General features: G+C 37.9%; 1 protein-coding gene across 2 annotated transcripts in view; it reads right to left on the reverse strand.

The window, feature by feature from the left end:
• Window positions 1-434: 434 nt before the first annotated feature.
• Window positions 435-24,176, reverse strand: part of GALNT2 (polypeptide N-acetylgalactosaminyltransferase 2) — a 95,382-nt gene continuing 71,640 nt past the window's right edge. For both annotated transcript variants that reach the window (XM_042025229.1, XM_042025230.1), the window contains exons 8-16: window positions 22,521-22,608; window positions 18,651-18,738; window positions 18,006-18,109; window positions 13,975-14,101; window positions 10,442-10,534; window positions 10,157-10,240; window positions 8,276-8,402; window positions 4,520-4,639; window positions 435-3,302 (exon numbers count right to left, since the gene is read on the reverse strand). In XM_042025229.1, the coding sequence (XP_041881163.1) occupies window positions 3,147-3,302; window positions 4,520-4,639; window positions 8,276-8,402; window positions 10,157-10,240; window positions 10,442-10,534; window positions 13,975-14,101; window positions 18,006-18,109; window positions 18,651-18,738; window positions 22,521-22,608 (987 nt within the window). In that variant the 3' untranslated portion in view covers window positions 435-3,146. The remainder of the gene's footprint in view (window positions 3,303-4,519; window positions 4,640-8,275; window positions 8,403-10,156; window positions 10,241-10,441; window positions 10,535-13,974; window positions 14,102-18,005; window positions 18,110-18,650; window positions 18,739-22,520; window positions 22,609-24,176) is intronic.

The following is a 24,176-nucleotide window of genomic DNA, read 5'->3' on the forward strand; positions in this document are numbered from 1 at the left end:
CCCCCCCTGCACAAGAGAGAGCAGGGGGACAGCACGAGCCCATGAGCACAGGCACCCCGAGGGGCTGAGAGCTGCAGCTGTTCCCGGCCCTGGCACAGGGATTGCTGGGAGCAAGGAGAGGCACAGCAGGAATCTCCAGAAGCCCAGGCCTAGAGGGGCAGGAGGGTGACAATATGTTTTAAGGTGACTATACAGTCAGCATTAACCTTCTCTCCTCAGTGTAACACAGCTTCTAAAATTTCTTCAAAATTATAATATTAAATACAAACAAAATCTCTTTTCTTAAATACAAATATACACCCACATATACACACTTTTAGAACAGGAACTTTATGAAGCAACTAAGTGAAATTAAGTGGTTGAAAACTACTTCAATCTACAAGCTCCAGGCAGACTTTTACTGGCTTTACTCGGTTCTATTAACCAGCACACACTTATCTATAAAGCGTTCTTCTTTATTTAAGTTAAACAAATTTTCAAGGATGGTTTCCATCTATAAAATGAACAAGTACAAGCTCTGTACAGCAGACTTTTTAAACCAACTGAAAAAAACAGTTTCCAAACTATGTTTTGAAAATCTGCAAAATAAACAGTATCACCATTCTTGTTTTGAAGATGGTAAGAAAAGTTCTCAGGAGACTCCATCACAATTTGCTTCAAGGGCTCTTAATTTGTCTTTCAAATGGGTGAATTTCTTCAGCATTAAAAACCCCTAAAATCACAGTAAGTAACTTTGGCACACTGTCATGTAAACATAACAAAAGGATACCACTTCTTGTCTATTCTCTCCAAGAAAAGCTCCTATATTAAAACCCCTATGCACAGCATCCATGGGGAATTACTGAAAAATTATTCCTACTTTATGAATGTTGTTGTCATTAAAGACTTAAGAGATGGAATATGGATTTTTAAAATACTGTTACTACCAATTTTGATTCAGAGATAAGAGGCAGGTCAGTATTGAGAGTTGCAGCTGCTGATTTCAGTTAGTACTGCCCTTAATTTGATCAAAGCTGCAAGTGGAAATACCTCCATGGTTGAAGCTGAGTGGTTGGGTTTTTTTATTTCCTTTTAAATTCTGTTTTTCAAAGCCTCAAACAACTGGCTTGCTGCTGAGCTCATATTTCAGCATTTGTTTTCCAAAACATGAAGGCATCTATTGCTATGTTTATGAAACACGTTCTTCAAGTTCTCAGCTAGGTTAAAAGGCTACAGGGAGAGACTAAAAGCTGAAAATAGTTTATCCACTGTCTGGCCTTTAAAACAGGCAAGTTTTGGAGAAAGTGGATTGTGGATAAGCAGAGAAAGAGTATTAATTATTCATTTAAAAAAGTCAGATGATGATGGATGGGTAAAATTGGATTTAATGGCCCCATCCAAAAGGTAAGCAGGTACCTGCAGGTCATAACACAGACACACAAGGTATCTATGGGCACACAGACTGGCACAGTAAAGCCATGTTGCCCACGAGAGTACCATCTCTACATCTGATGCATAGGTACAGCCAAGGGAAAATGAAAAATCAGGAACTACTCTACTTCCAGGACAAAGGAAGAGGGGGACTGTACCAGCATACTACAGTACAGCAGATGTTTTTCATCTCCTTATGATCAACCCTTTTATTTTTCCAAGATCCATCATCTTTCCAAAACCACTTCCTGGCATGCCATGTCTGCACTGATTTTTGTCAATGCTGTCTCGCTTATTAATAGTTATTTACTTTCCTTCTTGCTTTAAAAGCTCATTGAAGCATTTGCTTTTAATAAAAAAGTATATAGTCTATGCAAACATAAGAAAGGACAGGTCAAAGCTAGGGTTACCTTTGACAGTATTGTTTTATAAAATTGACATCAGCTGGACTGAAGCTGCAGAATGCACAAGTTCTATGGTTAAAAACACATAGGCTATGCAGGTATCCAGGCTGATTCCCAGAGTCAAGCCTGAATCCATTCAAAAGCTACATTTAAAGAAACAAAATGGAGGAAAATTTCCCAGTAGTAGGCCTATAAATTACCAAGTGCAATTCAGAGATATTACACAGCTCATCCTTGCAAATTAAAATCCAGATCTTGTGCTGTCATCAGTGGTGGTACAATTCTAACTTATTTCTACAACTCAAAAGGGGAGTTTAAGACAAATTTTTCTCATTAGGGCCCAGAATAAAACTGTGCTGAACCAACATGGCTGCACAAAAGCTCTGTGCAGTCTACATAATTTTGTAACTAAGGAAGAAATCTTTTAAAGACAAAGTACTACAGAAATGATCAACACAAATATCAAGTACAGGTTTAACGTTATCCAGAGCACAGGTGATGAATTCCCAAGTTGGAGCAATCATCTGGGCAGATGCATTGACTTCCTCTGCTATTTTCTTTCTCCTCCTGAGTTTCATGATCTCCAGCGATGGTGAAGTGTTAAGAAGTAGATCCAGTTTGCAAAGCAAAAGCATCCAGTGTTAGCACGGACATCATACCCAGCAGCACAAAATCCGCACCCTCAGTTTCTCTCTCCTAGCACTCCAATCCAATTTCTGGTTATACATATGTCAATCACTTTGTTGATAATTATAGGATGATGAAAACGGATACAAATCATTGGGAGCTGACAATATATATACTTTCATATATTTATATTTAGAGTCCATCATAGAAAAGTTCATATTCAAATTACCAAGTACACACAGGAGAAAAAAAAAAACTTCAAAATGACACTTCTGGTTCTGGAAATGACAAACCATGACTTCTATTCCAATGGAGTTTTCAAATGACCTTCTCCTAGTAATTTTTCCCACCCTCCCTCCCACACTCTGTTCCCCCACAGATGTTTCTTCAGATCCTTTTGTTTATAATACGTCAGTTGTTCCTAGAGTTAATTATCTGCTGTGCAAGTAGTAGCTGAAGACAAAAAGGAACAGTTGAAGTCTGCAGCACAATTCCTTCATCATGTGAAGTAATGCTCAGTGACATCTTTGCAGTGCTCCGAGTCCCCTGAATCCCTGGTGTCTGCTTCAGCACTCTACTTTCAGATAAAGGTGGAATACTGAGGTATATAAGTTCCGTGGAAAGTTTTAAGAAATACATCAGTAATTCAATCAAAACTTTCCCCAATGTTTTTCAGTTGAAACAGCATTTTGCTTGTAAGTCCTTCTACTGCTGCAGATTAAGTGTGAATTTCCACTGCTGTGACAAAGAAGGATTGCAGATCTCAACGGTGAGACCACCATTTTTGGCATTTCGGCTGTCTAGACAGAGGTTGCTGCCAACGTGCCTCAGTTTAGAATTGCTTTCAATTTGTTCCCATTTCTGGAAGAGAAAATACAGTTATTGACCTGGAAAAGCAGGAAAAGGAAGAATTCTACATCCTGTCCTTTGAAGTCTTCATAAGCCTCCCTGGCTTGTGCCTGGAAAGCTGTAAAAACTGCAATAATAGGAGCAGTTTAGATGATTCTTGAGTAAGAGCATGTAAGTTCTGGCAAGCCTTGCCAAAACAGCTGTTCTTTCAGCTAACACTCAGCAAGACACAGAATACACCAACACATTTCCCTCTAGTTCAGAGCTTCTCAAATACAATGTCCCACAGTTACCTGTGTGACACTTGTGGTCTGAAGAAAAAAAAATGAGAATCAAAATCCATCCACGTACCACTACAATACTGAGCACAGAGAAGTAAGAAGCACATTTGCTGTAGACAACTTTACAGAAATCCAGACATTTGTCAGACACCTTTCAATTCTACAGAAGACAACCAATCTGTGCTGTCAAAAATTCTTTGTCCAAGATGATGTCAATGACAGAATAAATCCCAAATACAGGATTTTTTTTTTTTTTTAAAGGGGGTGGTTTCTCTTGTATGTCTACCATATTATGCCTGTAAACCTTATCAAGAAAATCTTGCTTCCTTAGTTTCCTTTTCTGAAGAGTGGCAAGAATATTCCTTCCCTCATCAACAAACAGTGTTTCAGTTACCTCTCTGCAAAAAGAGAGATACAGAAGCAAGGAAGCTGGCAGATGATCAGAACTGATGACTGAGCTGAAAGAGATGAGCTGTTGTATGACTACATCAAAAAGATGGTATGACTCTGCAAATGTGATTTTCCTCAGGCATGGGAAATAGATGAAGTTACAATGATGCATTGATAAAAATGAATTTAAGGAGTCTAGTGACTGCTATGAAGAGGCTACTACAGAAAAGAAGGAAAGCCAAACCACATTCTTCTGAGACACAGAATATATAATACTCAAACTTCACTAAGACCTTTCAAAAAGACATTGTGGAATATATAAACTCTTTCAGAAGACACAAATGGCAGTTAAACACTGTTATATATCAGTGGGTGAAACCTTTACATAAGGGCCCTGTTGGGATAAAGCTTATTCTGCCTTTATGACATCATAAATTCCAGCTTTACACACACAAGCAGTAAAAGTAGAGCCTATAGAAGGTCTGATCACCAGTGCATGGTTTATTCACCATCCTTGTTTTCCCCACTGTTTGCAGAGTGCAATCACGACATACTAACCTGTCTGCTGTCGTTTTCCCTACAGCCCTGAAGTTTTATTAGTGAACCAGGTGCTCTGTCCACAACAGTAAGGCACAAATCCATGTGTTTCACTGACTTGTCCTTTGTTAAGGCCCATTCCTACAAAAAGGAAGAAACAAAAAGTGTACAAAGTTGTGTATGTTAACACATGCTATCTCTGCATATACAGCACAAGTTAAAATCCTACAAATAGCTATGTGCAAGCATTAGAACAGTTCATTGCTTCCCACAAGGCAGGAAAGAAAAAGTCCATTTAAACACAGTAATTCCAATTGCTTCAGTGTCCCCAGATCAGCTCTGGGCTGAGCTGGCTCTTTGCTCCCTCTGCTGGCTTCACACAGCTGCTGCGGGCAGCCACACAGGGTCTCGTGGAAATTATTTCTCCAACTGCTTATTTAGTTAGATGTTTATTTTTATATATGGGTGCGTATTACACCTTTCCCCTGTCTTCTATGTGGAAGGATTTCTACATATATATATATATAAAAATATAAAATTATATACATAAAAACCCTAAAAGCTTGGTCTGCAGCATCACTGGCCACCCTGACCACACACTGAACAAAGCATATGGACCACAGTGAGGAAACAGCAGTTCCTAATACAATAGAGACCACTAGAAAGCAATACACAAGAGGGGTAGAGAGAATGTTCCCTCCCATCCAAGGCATGATGTACAACAGAATCTCCTTTAAATGTATTTAACTATGCAACTCCTAAAGAGAGAGCAAAGAAAAGCTGTTCTGTATGCACTGCTGCCCAGCTTGTTTGATCTCAGCATCTTTTCACACAGAGCCTGATCTTGCACTGATGTTCAGACCCTCTCCATATGCCTTTCTCCTTTTAAGTCTGGTCTCCAGGGTCCACATTGGTCTCCATATGTCTAACTATCCTTTGAGGAAAGAAGCCAGTGGATTAAAGCCAGGCTAATTATCCAAATCACACTTATAAACTACTTAAAATGGCATGATTAGCTTCTCTCAAGCAACTAAAGAGGATTTAGAGTTGTATAATACAAAACCCTAGACATACAGGGCCAAGCAGGTATGTTAAAAAACATTTAAATGTTATTTTTCATGTAACCGTGTTTCAGAAATAAAATAAATGTAGAATTACTTTGAAACTCAGCAGATTTAACAATTATTAAATCTCTTTGGGAAGAGATGCTCAGGACACTGTCAGAACTTGCAACCCAAGAGAGTTCAAGAAATCACAATTGTACAGGTCCCAAGTCACTGGATGGGTACCATATTCTGCAAGTACCAGAATGATGACAACTGTGGAAAACAAAGCAAAGCCAGGACAAATCTGTGCATCCCTTTATTTGTCTTCCAAATGCTTAAGCTGATAACTTCTCCTTTTACTCTCTATATGTTAAACTCAAATGACAGCAAAATTACTTCTCAGTTCTGTCCAGTTTGTAAGATGCCAACAAGAACCATTAATATATAATAAATTAATAGCCACTTTTTTAGCCACAACTAAAGGAATGGGCCAAGTTATTTCCAGAGCTTATCAGGAATTACAAATGGCCCTGAACCCTTCCCTTGTAAGATTTATACTGAAAAATGACAGTTGAAAATACTACCAGGGATGTAGTAAAACTTGTCTGAGAACCCTGCAGTCAGAGCTAGAACCTTGAAATTATTGCCTTTATACATCTCCACCTTTCCATCAAAAGGCGGCATGAGCCCCAGCCACAACAGAAATCATGCAAGAAATCATTTAAAAGCCAAAGATACAGCTGCTTCATAAAAGCACCAAGCTCTGTTACTAGAAACATCCACATGAGGGCCCTTCATGTTACGAGACACAGATGCTTTCCTCCACTGGTCAGTAACTATGACTATAATGGAGATAAGACAGAACAAGTTCCATTATTCCAGAGGAAAAGAAAAATTGCAAGGAGTGTATATGCTCAGGGCACAGCCTGGAAACTGGACAGCTTTATGCAAAAATTGGAATATCTCAAAAAATCTGTGTCAAATCAGATATAAAAAGTTAGTAGAATACAACTAACCTGAAATCTTCCCCTTGCACCTAAGTGCATTTGGTTTTACCTTTAGCTACTCTACATACTATCAAATGTACCACAATCTATTCAGCCCTTTGGAGGTGCACAGCTGCCACTGAGTTCTACCAGCCTGGGGAGGGGAGAGCAGGGGAAAAGGGGGGCAGAAATCCCATTTTTGCTTGGGTTTTGCATTTTAAGTTGTGTTGAACATAAGCCAGAGTACACTCTTCAAGTACAGGAGAAGATTGCCACAGCCTATAATATCCGAGTGCTCTTAACTCCCCAAAAAACCTCTTGATAAGAATAAGGTGCAAAACACAAAGTACAGATTAAAAGACTGTGGTTTGTTCCCTATCCCTCTACTCCCATGCTGTTATTTCTTTTCAACCCAATATGAGTTCTGCCTGGACATAAAACCTGGTTTTGACCCATCCTGCTTCTTAAGCTGTCTGAATGTCCTCTCAAAGGTATTTGTTCAGAGCAAGTGCATACTGGCTTGTCAAGGTCAGTGCCACAGAAGAAACAACACAGAAAGAAGAGGGTCAGATTCAGGGGAGGGGAGTTGGAAAGAGAAAAATAACTTTGTGTATCTATAAAGAATACACAACATCAGCAGAAAATTCTAAGATTTCTGCTCCATGGCACTTATGACACGTCTACCCCTTCTCCCAAAAAATCCCCTGTGGTTTCTGAAAAGATGAGGGTACTTTCATAAAGGTAATTGAAAGATCCTCCACAGACAAATTCTCTTTAGTGATAGGGAAAGGAGGCATTTCTCACACGTTGATTTGAAAGAATTGTCATCATACATCTTCTGGGAAATTACTTTATTTTAGGCTTCATCTTATTTTAGGGTTTTCCCATTCTAATTTAAATTAGAGCAAACTTCTGACAGTCATTCAATAGTAGTTTTTAATTGGTCAGCCTTCTATTTTAACAGCTGTACTTGACACATTAATATTACATTTGATTTAAAGTCAGGTTTAATCTGACAAGGATTTAGTGACAAAGCAGCACACAAAGCAGTGAGAACCTTTGTGTGTATTTCATGAATGATAACTAAGTCACAACTGCATAAATAGATTCTTTGAAATAATTAATGCTCTCATTTACAGATCTGACACATTTGCAATTAGTTTAGGAGTAGGATTAGAAAGGACTTGTTAAAACACTCCCCTTTCTGTGAGTGAACATCTAGGCACCTCTGTTTTCTAGAAGAGCCAAATGGAGATTTATGACAGATTTTTTTATACTCCACTCCTGCAAACTGTAAAGGACTAATAGGGAAGCACAGCAAAGCATTTATTTTGCTGACCCTAGGCCATATGCTTAAAGCAACCCAAATATTTTCTTAAGTAAAAATCACCCCCAAAAATCAAACACACCATTTCATTGAAAAAAGCTTTCTATGCAACTACAAAACCCCTGGGAAGGAAGTTATGGCCTCTAGTGCAAAAGCAAATGTTAATAGTGACAAAGGAAGGTGATAATGTGATGCTCACTGAATGAATCTCTGGGCTCAGATTCCTCATCCTGAAAATGCAAAATTATATTTGAGGGAGAAGCTATTTAGCCAATCTGTTACAACAACCGATCTGCTGCTTTGGATTCACCTTTCCCTCACCAGTACACAGTAAACTGCTTGAGTTAAAAAGTTTAGCTTCACTTTCTTTCTTTTGTTTAAGACTTCCTGTAGAAAATGAAATTAATGGCATACAGACCTGGTTTCCCCCGGCATTATGACATTCATAAACTCCAACAACACCATCTGCAAAATGGCCCAAAGTGTCAAGGCAATTGGTACCCTGCTGCAAAGCCCCAAAGGCTATATCTTGATGATCAGGTACCCTGAAACAAAACCAGAAATATCTGCTTAATTCAGTTCGGGGTTTGTTTGGGAAGTTTTTTTCAGGTCTTTTTTTAAACTCCTTGTTTGTAAAAATACTCAGAGTATTTTTAAGATGAGAGGTTAAGGATGAGTGATGACTATTATCTGGAAATCGCAATCATCATTTGAGGGGAGGCAACTACCTAATCATTAATTGTTCCAGCATGAGTAAACTTGCAAGCTTACCACAGAGTACTAGAAGACTTATACCAGAGAAGGAGGATGAGCATAAAAACTCAGCACAAAAATCAAATTTAAGATGACTTATCATCATTTAAAGTGACTCAAAGCTGAATGTTATCAGTTAGGTCATCAAGTCCTTTTGTCTTTTCAGGCAACATAGCTTGTGGCAGAAATAGGACACTACATTTTTCTCAGACTGTTTTTACTGAAATGTTAAAATGGGGGTTAGGAATTATAAAAAAAAAAAAGAATCAAAGTTTTTCTGATATATTATTTTCTCACGGTTGCACACTCCTAGCATGGAAACACCTAGGCAAGTCCATTCAGCAAAGTACAGTTGAGGGTAGAGCCTATGAGTTCATGTCTAACAGTGAAACAAGGGCATATCAGAGCTTTTAAAAACTTCAGACCATATTATGAGAATAATAATCCAACCCAGCAGAATGAGCACATGAGGGATGGCAGAATAAGACAAAATTACATGTAAGTAATGCTTATGGTAGCACATTTTCCAGGAGATACTTTTTTTCTGATGAATTAGACAAAACCAAATATCTTCTGGCACTTCTAAGAGAAAATAAAGGAAAACTTACTTCCTCAGTATCATCCTGGTTTATGAGACTTGTTAGTATGTGTGTCTGTACATGTTGCACTGGGGCTGTAATAGCTGGTGGTGCTTTTGCATCTCAAGTCTGTATGTCACTAGCAGTTACCTTTCACCACTGACATGAAGTGCCCCCAGGAAAAAAACCTCAAGTATTCTTACAAGCTACACACAGTATCTTACACCACTGCACTACCAATATTAGGTTGGCAGACTAGTCAGACTAGTTTATGGGCTCAGATCTGACCAACATACTTCTTAATGGGTTATTTAACCAAAATCTTTCTACCCTTTCAAAAAGTATTTCTCTTCAAGGATTTTTCATTAGTTAGGATGCATTCATGTTACAGAAACTGTTAGAAGTGTTATCCCTCATTTCCCTCTTCTCAGCCCTTCCCAAAAGTCAGTGATTATTCAGTGACAAGAGAAAAGGAGAGAAGGAGGAGCACAAGACTCAGCTTTTCAGAGTCTTAGGCATCTACCCTTGTCTGCCATACAAGGCCCTCTTGGCTGCTGACTGTCATCATTTGTACTGCAATGAGATTCAGTCTCCTCACTTAACTACATGTGCTTATGCAAAGGCAAAAGCTTTAAAAGGATGACAACAGGACACAGAACATGTGCTTTTGAGCAAATAGCTTGTGTAGGAGACTAGCTTCAGGCTCAGGTAAGCTGAGTCCTTTGGTAAGTCAGGTAAGCTGAGTTCTCTAAAATACTACAGCTGTAGAAAAAGAAGTTAACTAGGGAAAAATGACTCTTTAAGAACAGAATTAATAAAAAAAGCCAATAAACCTGCATGAGGCATTGCATTCACAGATAAAGTAAAACACACCCTTTACATCCAAGGATGGAGAAAGAGAAACCAGTAATTTCTGGGGAGGGCAAAGAAGAAAACTCCATATGAACTCTGTTTCAGCCGAAACTCACCGTAACTCAGGATAAACATTTTCAAGATACCACTTAAAGGGTTTGCAGCTAAGTCTCTTTCTGAGTTCCATTCTGCTTTGAATACTAGAGAAAAAGAAAAAAGGAGTTTTCAAAATCAGCCTGTTGTCTTCATATATTTTATGGAATACACAGAAAACTCAAGAACAGTACAACTGTAGAAACATATCCTAAAGAGACAACACTGGATTTAGCACTGCTTTCACCTCAGAAGGTGCTGTCTCATGAAGAATAAACAAATAGGGCAAAGAAGCACTTGTGACTTACTTGCCATAAGGTACATTCCTGGCTGAAGGCACTGCTGCATAATAGAAATTTTTATACTCATCCATCCAGACTTCTGCTGCCCTGCGTGTATTTCTAGGGACAATGATATGAAACACACGGGTTATATTTTCTCTAGGTGCAATTAAACCATGCAATTTTTCCTCAGGTTGATTTTAATTCTTCCCAGTACTACATGGTCAGCTGCCTCAAGCCAGGCAGAAGAGACCCTAATAAAAGACCCAAGTAATAGAAAACCATTAGAGAGTAACATAACTGAAATCAATGCATTTATAACGAAGTTTTTGTCTTTTCCCCAGTCATCACTGCTTCTGGTTTTCATCCAGAATTTAACGCACATATTTCAGTTCTTCCTGCAAATTGGATGGAATTTATTAGGTTGATGTTTGGTTGATCTTTTTATAAGAGTAACTTGACAGAAGACAAATTCAGTGAGTGTTCACCTGGATAAAGCAAGCTAATTTGGAACATAAAAATCTCAACAACTGGCAATATTTAATAATGTCTTTTACATTTTTGAAAACAGATGTGCTAACACGGCAAGACATTTTCAGGCTTCATCCTATTCCTACCAGTACAGCATTCGAAGTTCCAAAAAGACACAAACTGTCTCAACATTTAAGGCTATGAACCAAACAAGTCTTCTGTAGCTGAGGTAAGAGGAAACACAGCAATCAGAAAATATTTTAAATGTTTTAAAATTTGAGATTGATTATTGTAATAAATGTGAAAAAACCACTAACCCAGATGTTTCACTTCTAATCAAACACATCTCTAAAATTCCTGTATTTATGTAAGTGGTGTCTTTAAATTTCCTTTTGGACTGCAAGAGGGTCCAATGGCTTTTTCCCTCCCCTGGCTTCCACATAAAATTCATTTACTTCTATTGTTTATAGCTTCATGCTTAGAAAATTAAGTCTTATTTCAGTTGCAACTACCATGCTCTGAAGCTTATTTTACATTGGCAGAAAGTTCATCTAAAGCAACTGGAGTGAACTCAGTCAGCCAATAACTTCTTTAATACAATTTTCCAATTCCAAAGACAAAACATAGTCAGGATGAAGTGAGGAGGCTTGCAGGCTGCTGAGAAAAAAGGATGTGGGGAATAAAAATGTTACAAGACAAACCCGAATAATTTTTTTGTTTGAGGACTGATTTTTTTTCTTGCAGAGATTCCTCTAGTTTTTTGTAAGCAAAATCGCACTCAGTCCAGGTCAGAAGCTATGTGAGCGTACCCTCACCTGCAGTCTCTCAGGCCTGTGTGCGTGTCAGTCACTCAGCCCCTCTTGTCTGCTCAGCAACCAGCTTGGCTGCCCACAGGCCAAACAGGTTTTGGTGGTGGGAGAGGAACTACTTAGTTTGCCACGGTTTAATGACTTCCAAGGCGCTTTCAAGGCCAGAATGCCTGCCTGTATCCCACTGCCCCGTACTCAGGGATTAAGAACAGCTCAGGCTGAGTGTGACACAACTATGGGCACGGTGTAGATGCTGAGAACTGGCTGAACTAGCAAGGCCCTGAAGAACTCAGGGTGCTGAGTGCAGCATGGGGTGCACCTAATGCTGAGCCAGTTAATGAAAGAGCACGGAGAGATCAGAGGCAGCTTTGCTTGGAGCACACTGGGGCCTGCAAGGCTCACTGGCTCATCTGGAGTGCTGTGTGAAGGCAGCACCTACTGGTCACACAAATCCTGCTGGACACAAGCTGTACCTGCCCACATCACATGGCCAGGACATTCAGTGTCTCATCCAAAATTTCCAACCTGTGTGGGCTGCCAAAAGGCCATGCATACTGATGAGTCAGCTAAAAATAGAGCAGTCCAGAACAAACTGCTTACAGCCAAGAGATAGACAATGGCATAAGCCAACATGTCCCAACTGTGCCACTAGCACAGATCCCATGCACCAAATTTCTTGGCGCCATGGTCCCACACACATCTGTATTATAATATCTGTATTACACAGATATCTGATTACCTAAGGTTTCATATTCTCTCATTGCTGAAATTGATTTTAAGGCATCCCATTATATCAGTCTGACATCCAAGAAAGCTATTTACAGCACAAGAAAAATCAGCATCTTGGCAACACCCCAAAGATGGGAAAACTGCACAGTATATTCATACATTTATTCACTTTTATTAACCATGCTCCTTGTTATGACACTGTCATTTCAAAACCTCATTAAACTAAACCAGTTGCATCCTAAGATTACATAATGCAGTTGGAAAGGCAAATCTTTCTACTCTCCTGGTGCACCCTATAAATGTTGCAACAGAGATATTATGTATTGAGGATATTTCATTGCTAGCTTTTGTGTTCACATATATACTATTATTCATTTTTCACTGCAGCATAAAAACCACAAAGAATGGGTAAAAAGAAGAAAAATACTACTGTGTCTACTATAACTACTGAGAGAAACAGGACAGTGACTTTATTTTAGCAGACTATTAAATTCATTAAAGTCACCTTGGTGGCACAACCAGCATGGAAGGGAAGAACTACACCCTAAGGAGATTCCTCAGTCTAAAGTGAATCACAAGTCCAAAAATATCAGCAGCTTAGAAGATTCTTATGAATTTAAGTACATCTGCACTCTCTGTGTTGCTTCATGTTGAACAGAGTTTGGGCTCCACATCCCTTCAAGGGTAAATAAACAGTTTTATTTCCAGCTCTTAACCCACAGAACCATAGCTGAGACTTGTACTTCTTCAGCCCCTGAGCATCAAGTCCAATTCTCTAAACCAAAATCTACAGTGATTCTTCAACTGCAGCTGATACAGCCTTGATCAAAATGCCCTTGGTACACTCACGCAATACTTTTATCCATATGAAGTAAAAACCACTATGAACATGAATCAGCACTGCTGTTTCCACTTTATAGAAGAGAAACTGAGGAGACAGCTCAGTATTTCAGCTACTGCTATGCATGGGTATCACCAGCAAAATTAACAGGCATACTAATCTAAGCCTTTAAAACTGCAGTTTCTTAGGTCTGTAGAAAATGCATTTTTAAACATAGCACAGGAAAAGCAAATATGAGAGAGAACTAAGTTGCCAAGAGACTGGCACAAATACTGAAATCAGTCTCCATAATCATTTGCCTCTCACATGCTGATCACATGCTAACAAAAAGCAAGCAAAGCATATTCATAACTTAGTGTATTCTGGCTCTTAGTGAACAATGAAACTGTCTATAAAATGAAGTTCTATGACACAGTTCTGAAAATAAAGACTTCTTTAAAATCAAATAAACACAATATTGATGAAATACCAAGCTAAGCATTTCCTTATTTTCCAGATTCTCAGTCTGTGTCCACCAGAAGTTTCCCTCTTTCAGATCAGGTTCTTCTCTCAACCTACATAGCTGACTCAGTCATTAGTTTCTTTTTAATTAATAGTTTACCATGACAAATAATACTGCAAATATTCCTAAAGATGAGATCCCTTAAATGAAGTTACTGCCACCTGCTGATCATCTGAGGAAATCCAAACCATGGCTATTTAGCAGTTACCTTGCAAAGACAGTACCACTCCCACCGGGAAACGTGTAAGGATGCTGCTTGCGGAACACATGACCCACTCTGCTGCAAGGGATGATTTCTAGACTCCCACCACATTGCCAAACTCTGAATGAGATCTCTGAAATAAAAATAGGAATGAAAGACCAATATCATAAAATACTGTTATTTTGTATTCTATTCAGAGAGAAGGCTTTTAGTGATTGTTGCTGAGAAGATCAGCAAGACAGTTTTTGATAAATTCTAGGATAAACAAAGGCATATATCTCAGCATTTATGATTCTGCAAGCTCAGCAGAAATAAACATACTATCTTGTAAGCAAAATGTGTATCTTCTCGTATCTGAAGTTACCAGCATTGCCCAAATCCATAAACCCTGCTGCCATTTGCCAGTGAGTTAGGTGTATGTGCTTTATCTGAAGAGTAAACAATAGTACATACATTTAATAAATAATGATCTAGTTTATAATAAAATTTTTCAGCTGAAGATGGAATAACAGTGAAATCAAGGCAAACTAAAATAATCAACAGATTCAAGCTGCTAACTTACTATAGCAGATAAAAAAACCACTCCCAAACATTGGAAGGAGTTATATCAAGTCAATGTTGACTTGAGGATACACCAAATAAAAACTTAACTTTTGTAAATTGAAGGTTATGGACAGTACACTTTTAAGCTAATCTAATGATCTGAGCCAGCTAGTGATGACAAGAAGGTCTAGAAATATTGATGCTTTTCTCAGTTTTGACCTTTGATAGCAGAAGTCACCTAGTGCTGAGAGAGAACTTTTCCACATTAATTCCACGTAAGTGCAGTAAGAAGGGTGCTTCCAGCAGCACTATTTCAATTTTGATGATTCCCCCTTTAGTCCAGCAGCTCATACCAGACAGCCTTCAAGCCTCCTCAAAACCATTCAGCATCTTTCCACAGGTTTACAAAAAAAAAAAAAAAAAAGGCATCTCTAAATTAAAGTCAGTGTCTCTGTTTTATGACAAACTACGTGACATGCCTTCTTCCCTCAGAAGCTCTCCTCCACATGCACAAAAGAAGTCATAATAGCAGAATTACTTCAAAACTAAATTTGAAAAAACCAAAACAAACATAAAACCCAACAACTACATGTTAGAGAACACATCATCTTAATTGCACGTCCAGGGAAATGTAAAAAATTTTTAAAAGTAAATAAAAAGATGTGATTTCATCTGTTGGCAGTGCAAGTTAACTGCCTTTCTTCTTGATGGCCATATCCATGAATCCTGTACAGTCAACATAGTCCAAGCTATAGATAGATCATACTTCCAAAACATGAAAGACAATATTGTCTTTGACAGTAACTTATCCAGTTGCATTTACACGGGACAACAGGCAAAAATAATTTTTAATTTTTGTACACCTTCCAGCACCTTAGATCATGAAGAATCTCAAAAGAAGTGAACATTATGTGAAATGGCTCAGTGGGAAAGAGAGCAAAGGACTAGAATATAGGCAGAAGCAAACTAATTCTTATTTGCACCAACATGGCTTCTAAAGCCTGCACAGAAGAAGAAAAAAGAATTTACAGCAACTAAAACTCAAAACAACCCCACAAATTGCCTTAAAACAACCATTTTGTTATACTCAAACAGTAGGAAAAGAAATTTTACTACTGGAGCAAGTTCAATGGACATAGTTTTTAAATGAAAAGGCATTAGTAGCATGTCAAAAATTCTTTATGAGATCAAGTTACTCCTCTGTGACAGATTCGTTCTTTTTATTAGAGTGTGTCATCAATATAGAAGACAAGGAATGTCTTACTCATTCCCTGATTTTAGAAAAATTAGTAAGAAAAGCCTAGATTTTCAAATTAGACCCAAACCTTCTCATGGTCCACCCAGTTTTCTGGTGTACTCCGATTCTCCTAAGCTTATCAAAAAGCATCATAAACATACTGAGAACTGGAGTTGCTGAGTTGGAGACAAGACTGAACTAACCTTGATCTGCTTTTTGTACAGCAGACACGTGTTACCAGTTACATTTAGCAACAGTCTGAGAGTGTACCTATCTTCATGGTAATCTGGGCAGTTTAGAGAAAATACTGCAGGCTCATCTTGAAATTTTCCAAATTGATACTGACATGTGAACAAAACCTCATATAACAGCTGCTCTGTACATGCTTGAAGGAAAAATGCTAGCTTTTATAAATGAATATGATATGCAGAATTATTTTGCTAGTCCATTTAGCAGGTTATTTGCATGTAACACCAAGCGACTGATCTAGAGCTATGCTTGAGAGTAAAGAGGCCTGACAAGTGTGCACATTGAATTTTAAACTGCACATCACAGATTTCCAGTTATCTGGTGCATGCGTCATTTATTGCCAATTAAATCATATGCCATGTGATTTTTACTCATCTTCAATTAGTCTGACAGCTAGGAAGAAATCATTAGCTGCCTTCTGCCTGCTTTTCAGGCACCCCTAAGTCTCCATCTTCTTTCCATGGAGGGGAAGGAACTGAATGCAGCAAGAGCAACATAAACATCTCTTGGCATCCTCGAGAGAGGAGCTATTGCTCGTGCCCTTTCCTGCTATCAAGGCCTCAACTATCGAAGCACAAAAGTAGTTGCTAAGTGTTCAGAAAAAACTCAGTTGCTAAAGTACATGCTTGTAACTAATCAAATATTTCAGTGCTTGAGGGGTAAAAGTGGTTTTCAGAGTGAATAGGAGTATTGCTGCATCAAATTTATCCAATGGCTTTCCATGACATTTAAAAAAGGAAAAAATTATTATGTTTACATTAATACAATTTAGCACTATACAGACAAAAGAGCGAGACAACAGAAACATGGAATGTAATTGCTCAAAATATCTGAAGGGTTTCTTCAAGTACTGCATAGGATGGTCAGAGACAGGACTATAGGGATGCCACTTCCAACTTTTCAGTGCATTACAGTAGCATTAAACATTTGGTTACCATGTCTCTATACAGCAGACACTTCCTTGTAGGCCAAGCATATGCTTAATGCATATGCAGATTTCAGTAACTCAAAATACTCGTGGCTTTTTACAAGTTCAAGGTATTTCAGGATTTTGCAGCTAGCACGTGCAGTAGAGAAGCTTCTATCCTGAGAAGTGTTCCTAAAACACACTACTTGGAATGTCTGAGATGCATCTCTACCCCAAAAAACTAAACTAATGACAAACTGGAATTCTTGAGGAGCTGTAGAATTCTGTTCCTTTCAAATCTTTTTTGTTTTAACACAAGTAACATATACTGGTCTTACATGGAGAAAATCTTTGTATAATACTGTAATGCAAATAACTACAAAAACCTACTAAGGCCAGATTTAACCACCTGGTCAAAGAAGAAATGCCCAAAGCACAAGTTCTCTCAGTCCCTCCTCCCTCTTGCCTAAATTTCACTCGCTTCAACATCTGAAAATGAGGACTTACAGAAAAAATGACTTCTTGACCCTCAGTATCTCATAGGGCTAAAGAAGGGGTATAAAAACTACAAAATTCACTAAGTTTAGATGCCAAGCAACATACTACTGGCAAAGTTTAGAAACAGGTAATTCTTCAGTCAGATAAGTTAACTGATTTAAGGTTAACATTAAACTCCTTCTCTTGTATCCTACTTTTCATTATTAAATTAAGCAACATCTTAAAAACATGCCTTCAGCTGTCAGCATTTAAACATTACTATATTTAATTAATAACTTAGGATGATGCTTGACTTTCAAAAAAGATAGCATTTTTGAAACTAATTGCCTATCTACAGCCTGTAATGTTTTTACCAACTAACTTCCATTACAAAAAAAATTCACTGCTCAATGAGCTAATACTTTTATTCCCTCATATTTAGCATATCATTTTTAATTTGTTATAATTCTTTCATTGAAATAAACATTTTGGATTTTAGCAATAACATGTATGAAATTTTAACTCTTTGCACAAAATCAGGAAAACCATGATTCCTTGACAGTAAAGGAAGTGATGAAACCTGCTTTCTTTCAAGGCTGATCAGAAGGTAAATAATACACATACCTAGGTTTTCTCCACCCCAAACATCCATCATCATGTCATACTTCCCTAGTTCTTCAAAATAGGATTTGTCCATCACAAATAATCCACCAGCTATCATGGGTGTCCTAAACAAACAAGAAAAATTAAATTAAACAGAACCATGAACTTGGGGTAACTATTAGTTGCACATCAAGATTAATACCTCCTTGAAAAACCTGGCAATGCTTTTGAAGGCAACTTATTTTGCATCTGTCACTTCAAATGCTGTTTCCACACACTTCTATGGCATACACAATGCCACGACCACCTTCTGAGGCAGCTTTCAAATCTCCATTTGGCTCATAAGCCCCTCATTTAAAGGGTGGCAATTTGTGCCAGCAACAAGACATTAAAACTGATGCTGTATTTTTAGCTATCAAAACAAGCTAACTTTAAACAAAGTGACATTTATTTTTTCTTAAGAGTAAATAATTTACTGGTGTGTTTTAAACTATTTTTAAATACCATTTATTTCTGAGAGTCTCAGAATGTTCCATATATATTAATGAAATTTCAATATTGATGTAAGCTATAGTAAAGATATTCTTTCAGACTCAGAGAAGATGATTTCTAACTTTGCTTAGCTGCAAACTACAATCTACTTGAGAAGTGGTGGTACAGACATACTTTATGGGAGCAACTGGATTTCCTTGTCGTGCTCTTCTTTGCTCTGGTGTCATGTAATCCCACTTGAATACAAGGTTCCAGTCAAAGCCTTCAAGAAGAAAAGTAGGCTGTTAAAATTACTGTGGTCATCATTCAATTTGTAGTAACATAATGTTCACTAAAAACACTGGGAACCGTAATTTAAATTAAAACTTAAACTTGTGCAAAATTCTGGGTAGAAAACAAACAAGTAGGAGTCCAGCTGAAAGGTAAAGAAGAAAGAGTAAATCTCAAACACCAAATAACTTTGGATCTTGTCTTCATTTATTTCACAAAGCAGGAAACCCAAGTGGTACCCCTACATCAAATAGAAAATACCATATGATGATCTTCCAGCCATTACAAATGCTCCCAACAATCTTTACTGAGTAACTACATTTCTACTCTTTAGAAGTGATTGCATATTTCCATTTACACAGGCTTTATGCAGTATTCTTGGAGGTACTCTGACAGCAAGAGCTCTCTATCATGAAGGTCACAACAAATTATGTAGGTTCCACTTATCTTCTTAACATCCATTTAACTTCTTACTTTCCCATTGTGTTTTTAAGTGCATCATTTTTAAAACCTGAGGATAGTGCTAGAGCACCAAAACCTTACTTTCCTTATGCATATACATGTAAGTGTGAACACACAAACAACTGGTCTGGGCCTGCCATGAGTTAAGCACAGAAGCACAAAGATGACTAGAACAGACAAGATCAATAGGTTGCCTATAGCACCTTTCTACATATCAGCCATTAAATTACCTCTTTTAGGCAATGGTACAGAGCTGGTATAGGACAAACTTCATATAGGAAACACTTTCATAACAGTTTTTGTGCTGGGTTATGACCATGATCATGAACATTATTAAAAAACTGTACAAGGCCCATAGTCCTCTCCCAGGACACCTCACAACTCAGCCTTGTACACTCTGCCTGCTGCCAAACACATTTAGATCCTATGAGGTCATGTAATGAATGATTTCCAGACTTCTGGTGCACAGATGTCAATAGTTTTCATTCTCCAGTATAAAGATAAAGCAATTACTTTGTAGGGAAGTGGGAAAAAAAGCTAAAGTAAACAGACAACATTACAGCCCTACAAACTGCCTGTCTGCATCTGTAAAGGTGCATAGCAATGACTGATGTAGGAAGTTAGAAACTCCACAGTTTTCATTTTAACCCACGAGATACTTAGCACACACAATACAGAAATTACCCTGAACAGTCTTTACAGCACATATGCCAGCTTTCTCTCCATGTTTGAGTATTTCATGAAATGTTGCATTGTAAAAATGAAAGACTGCCTAACTACTCCAAAACTCCAAGTAGCAAAACTGTAAAATGGCTACAACCTACAGTACTGCTCCAGCATGAAGAGTAAAATGAGTTCCAATATTTCCATGCCGTTAAAAAGCCGCATTTCATCCTAGATAGCCAGCAAAATTACTTGCATATGGGAGAAGTTGAACAACCCACTGCTCTCCAGCAGCAGCAATAGAGACAGTTACGGTGTCCTCCAGTGAACACAAGGGGTCTCTTTTGGAACACAGCACTCTCACAAACTGAACAAGTGTATAAAGTCTCTACACATTCAAAACTGGTTTTCTGTCTCCATTTTCACAGACTCTGGGAAAAATCTGCACTCAATGAGATAGTATCAGTAACTCTGTAAAAGGAGTATTTTTAAACACAGTGCATATCCAGTATGAAATTCTGTCCAGTATGAAATTCTATCCAGTGTAAACTGCATCACAGGCATATTCTAAATTATTAGATCTCAGTTAACTACAGCTTGTTCCAGTAATTACAGAGTTTCTCGGGGTGGCATAAACACTTTCAGAAACTCCCCTCCCCCACCAAAAAAAACCCACAAAAAAACAACCCCCAAAAAAACCCCTGTAATATGAAGTGCATGGATTTAGTTTTGGCCAGACTTGGGAATTATTTCAGATGTGTCCACTTAGAAAAAAGTGTGTACCACTTGGTTGGTTGCTTGTCTTGGGTGATTAAGTCCTTTCAAGACAGACCAGGCACAAATGCTGTCCCAGCTGTTTCAACTCTCCATGCTTCAGCCACACAGACACTGTACCTAAAGTTGAAAGCATAGTTCGGTTTCCATGTTTAGACTTGGCCCCAGTGGAAATGTCCTGTGGTGCCAAATGCTGTAGAGCCTCTAACATGGCAATCTGTCTTTTGGGAACTGACAAGAAATATATTATTCATGTTCCAACTGACCCTCAAATAGCTTGGCACACTGCTATGTGCAGGATTTCTATTAATGTTAAAAAGAGACAGTTTCTCACTCCTCAATCAGAAGTACATAGGCTTCACAAACCTTAAAAAAAAAATGAAAAATCCAATCTCTATTGTGCACAAAGGGAAAAAAATGAGTACTAAACAGTAATAGATAAATGAATGAATTGGGAAACGTAGTTTCAAAGATAAAGCATGAAGAGCAGTAGCAAGTGAAACAATCTCTCAATCTTCTCCCACTTGGAAAGAATTTAGCATGAACCCAGCAGCAACCAATCTAAGGTTTCAAGGAAAGAATTCCTTCTCCTCTTGCAGACGACAATAAAAGCCACATAATGGTATAGGGGATTTTTGTAGTCGAGATTTAATGAATAGATCAAGTAAAGGCCTTAAGGTTTAATAATGCTGGCACACACAATAGCACAGAACTATACATTAACATACTGTGAATATATGCACCGTAGGCATCATTTCAAAATATTAGTTAAAAGGATATAGAACCTCTCGCCTCCAGATCACTGATGAACTTGTAGCATATGCAACATTATGCAAATACTGCTTTTATTTTAGTTTACTGGAACAATCTAGGTGACCAGTTAAAGACTAGAACCTAAAAGAATAGACTTGAAACTGTTTTTTCCTTCCTCACTCAAGAAAGTCCACTCAGAAAAAGATGGGACACTGTGAGAACAGCACTATCATTTTTATACTGTGGCTCATCTTACACCTTTATGCAGACAGGTCAGTTTCCAGGGTTGTGGGAACAATTACTTACAAACAATAATAAAAAAAGGGGATAAGTGGGTAGAGAATAGCTATTTTAAATACTAGATTCTTGTTAGCAGTGAAAGAAGTTTTAAAAATCTGTAATAAGTAAGGAGTTTAGCATGCAGTTGCCCTCTCTCTTTGAAAAAGGAGATGAGAAGAATTTTTTTTATTTATTCTTATTTAGGGCTTCAAAAGTAATTTTGATATTTGCTGTCAATGCTTTACACTACCTAGACATATTGAAACTAGTATTTCTCAATTTAACAGTGGATTTTTTTAATGGCAGAAGTATAAACACTACAAATTTTCGTGGTCACGTGTGACTGTTTTCACAATTACAGATCATGGCTGACAAACATTTATTTTTAAAACACATTCCAAAGTCTTCTGCTTATTCAGAAGAGTTAAATTTTTTAAGCAAACCAGCATCTTGAAAAAAACCTCATAGACACTGCATTGTTGATGGGCTTCTAAACTAGTGAGCAATTAAAGCCTGTGTTATCTAAAAAGAGAACCATAAACTCTGGCTATTAGCTTTTTCTGACACATTTACACAACCCTACAAACCTTGGAGCAAGTCCTGCATATTGGTAAAAGGCAGCATAAACTTATAAGAATTAGTATAATAAAGATGAATTTCAAAGCAGAGAATGATAAGGCCAATTAAAATCCAAGCCAAGAAGCAAGTGACCTACAGAACTTGAAACTAGATCTATGAAAGGGAAGAACAGTATGTTAATTGCCCATTCCACAAATGCAGTGATTATGAGCTTTGATTCTTGATGGGTTTTTTTAAAGTCTGTATTCCAGTACAGGTACATACCGCCTTTTAAATCAGCTGACGCCCCCACGTACTGGAAGTTGTCCATATTAATTACATCAATAATAGGAGACACAACTCTGGTCTTGTCCTAAAATAAATGTTAGAAAGTGATATTGAAATAATGAAGTCAATATATAAAGATTCAGGCAGGATGTGATGTTGAACAGTCCAGCAGGATTTCATTAGCATGTCTCCCCAGCTCTCCCCCTACTTCCACTTATGGCTCTGAGGAGCTCAGCACTGCTTCAGAGAGCAGAAACCATAGGATATGACTGGAAACCCTCTTTCTATTCTAGGCTACTTCTATGCAGTAATGCCCCTCTTCCGACTTGCTCTTCGAGAAGGCAGCAAACTTGTGGTTCTAAAGGCAGTCAAGCAAACAGCCCTTCCATTCTTGCTTTTAAAACCAATGCAAAGAAAAGCATCCAGGCAATACATATTTTCCACAGCAAGTCTCCAGCCATGCAGTGTACTAGTGTCCTACTATTTCAACCTTTAAGGGACACTTAGGCCTTTCGGCAGTCAGAAAAGTCTTAGGTTAATGCCAATCCATTTCACACTAGAAGAATCATACTTCAGTAACAGGTACTCAGATAGGAAAGAGAACCTAAAAAGCACCTCAGACTCATGAATGCTATTAATCTCCAGCAGCCAAGAGTCCAGCAGTACAGATAACCACACTCCTCTGTCTAACCACGGTCCTGTATACTATTCTGAGCAATGTTAATTATTTTAGCTGATGTTTTTGCCAAAACAGTTTAAGAACAAAAATCTTTCCAACAACTCCACATGCATCACCCAGTAGAATCACAAGACCTCAGTATTCTAAAAAAAACCTCATCTAATGTTAGAAATGCAGCATCATGGTTAAGCGAGTTTGTCTCCATGACGTATTGCTTGAATTCAAAATAAAAGTTTTGAGCTGCACAATTTAACACCATTCAGGGAACAAATAACTTCAGAACAGCATATCACCAAAGCTGTGAATATTAAAAAAAAAAGTTTTGAACAAACAGGAGATATTTTGGTAACTCCTGTTACAGAAAAACTCTTCTTATGGTTACAAAAATACAACCTAAACATCTCCATTTTAAGAATTTATTTTACAAGTAGGTCTTGACACACCACCACATGTATTCTAAACAATGGTTCAAGCAATGTATCCACCTTGCTAATCAGTATTATACAGAACAGATTGGAACCAAATTAGTAAGAGAATAGCTTGAGCTCATAAGAAGAGACTTAAAAGCAACTCTTAGTCAAATGCTTTGCTTGGCCCATTTTCTTTTATTGAACCTTAACTATTCAATCTGTGCTGATTTTTAGTAAGCCCTAATTACATACAGGACATTTACTAGGTCATTCTGGCTGAGTGAACAAAAGGTCACAGACTTCTGTATCATCCAAAAGAATTCGAGCAAACCCAAGAGAATTCAAGCTGAAGACACCTTTCTTTTTACATTCCCTTTACTTCCACTGCAGCTATGCCACCCAGGCCAAGAATCTGCTTTTATGAGAGATGTAATTTAACATCTAATGTGGCCTGCTACTAAGAATTCATTAGTTTAGTCTAAAGCAAACTAGAAACACAAACAAAAAAAGACCAACCTGTCATATTCCCCCACTGATCACATCTTTAGCTCCTGTTTCTGCTAG

Source organism: Corvus kubaryi, unplaced genomic scaffold (assembly GCF_017639235.1).
Source record: "Corvus kubaryi isolate FWS band 111438036 unplaced genomic scaffold, C.kubaryi_AGA036_p1.0 37266, whole genome shotgun sequence".
Classification (NCBI taxonomy): domain Eukaryota; kingdom Metazoa; phylum Chordata; class Aves; order Passeriformes; family Corvidae; genus Corvus; species Corvus kubaryi.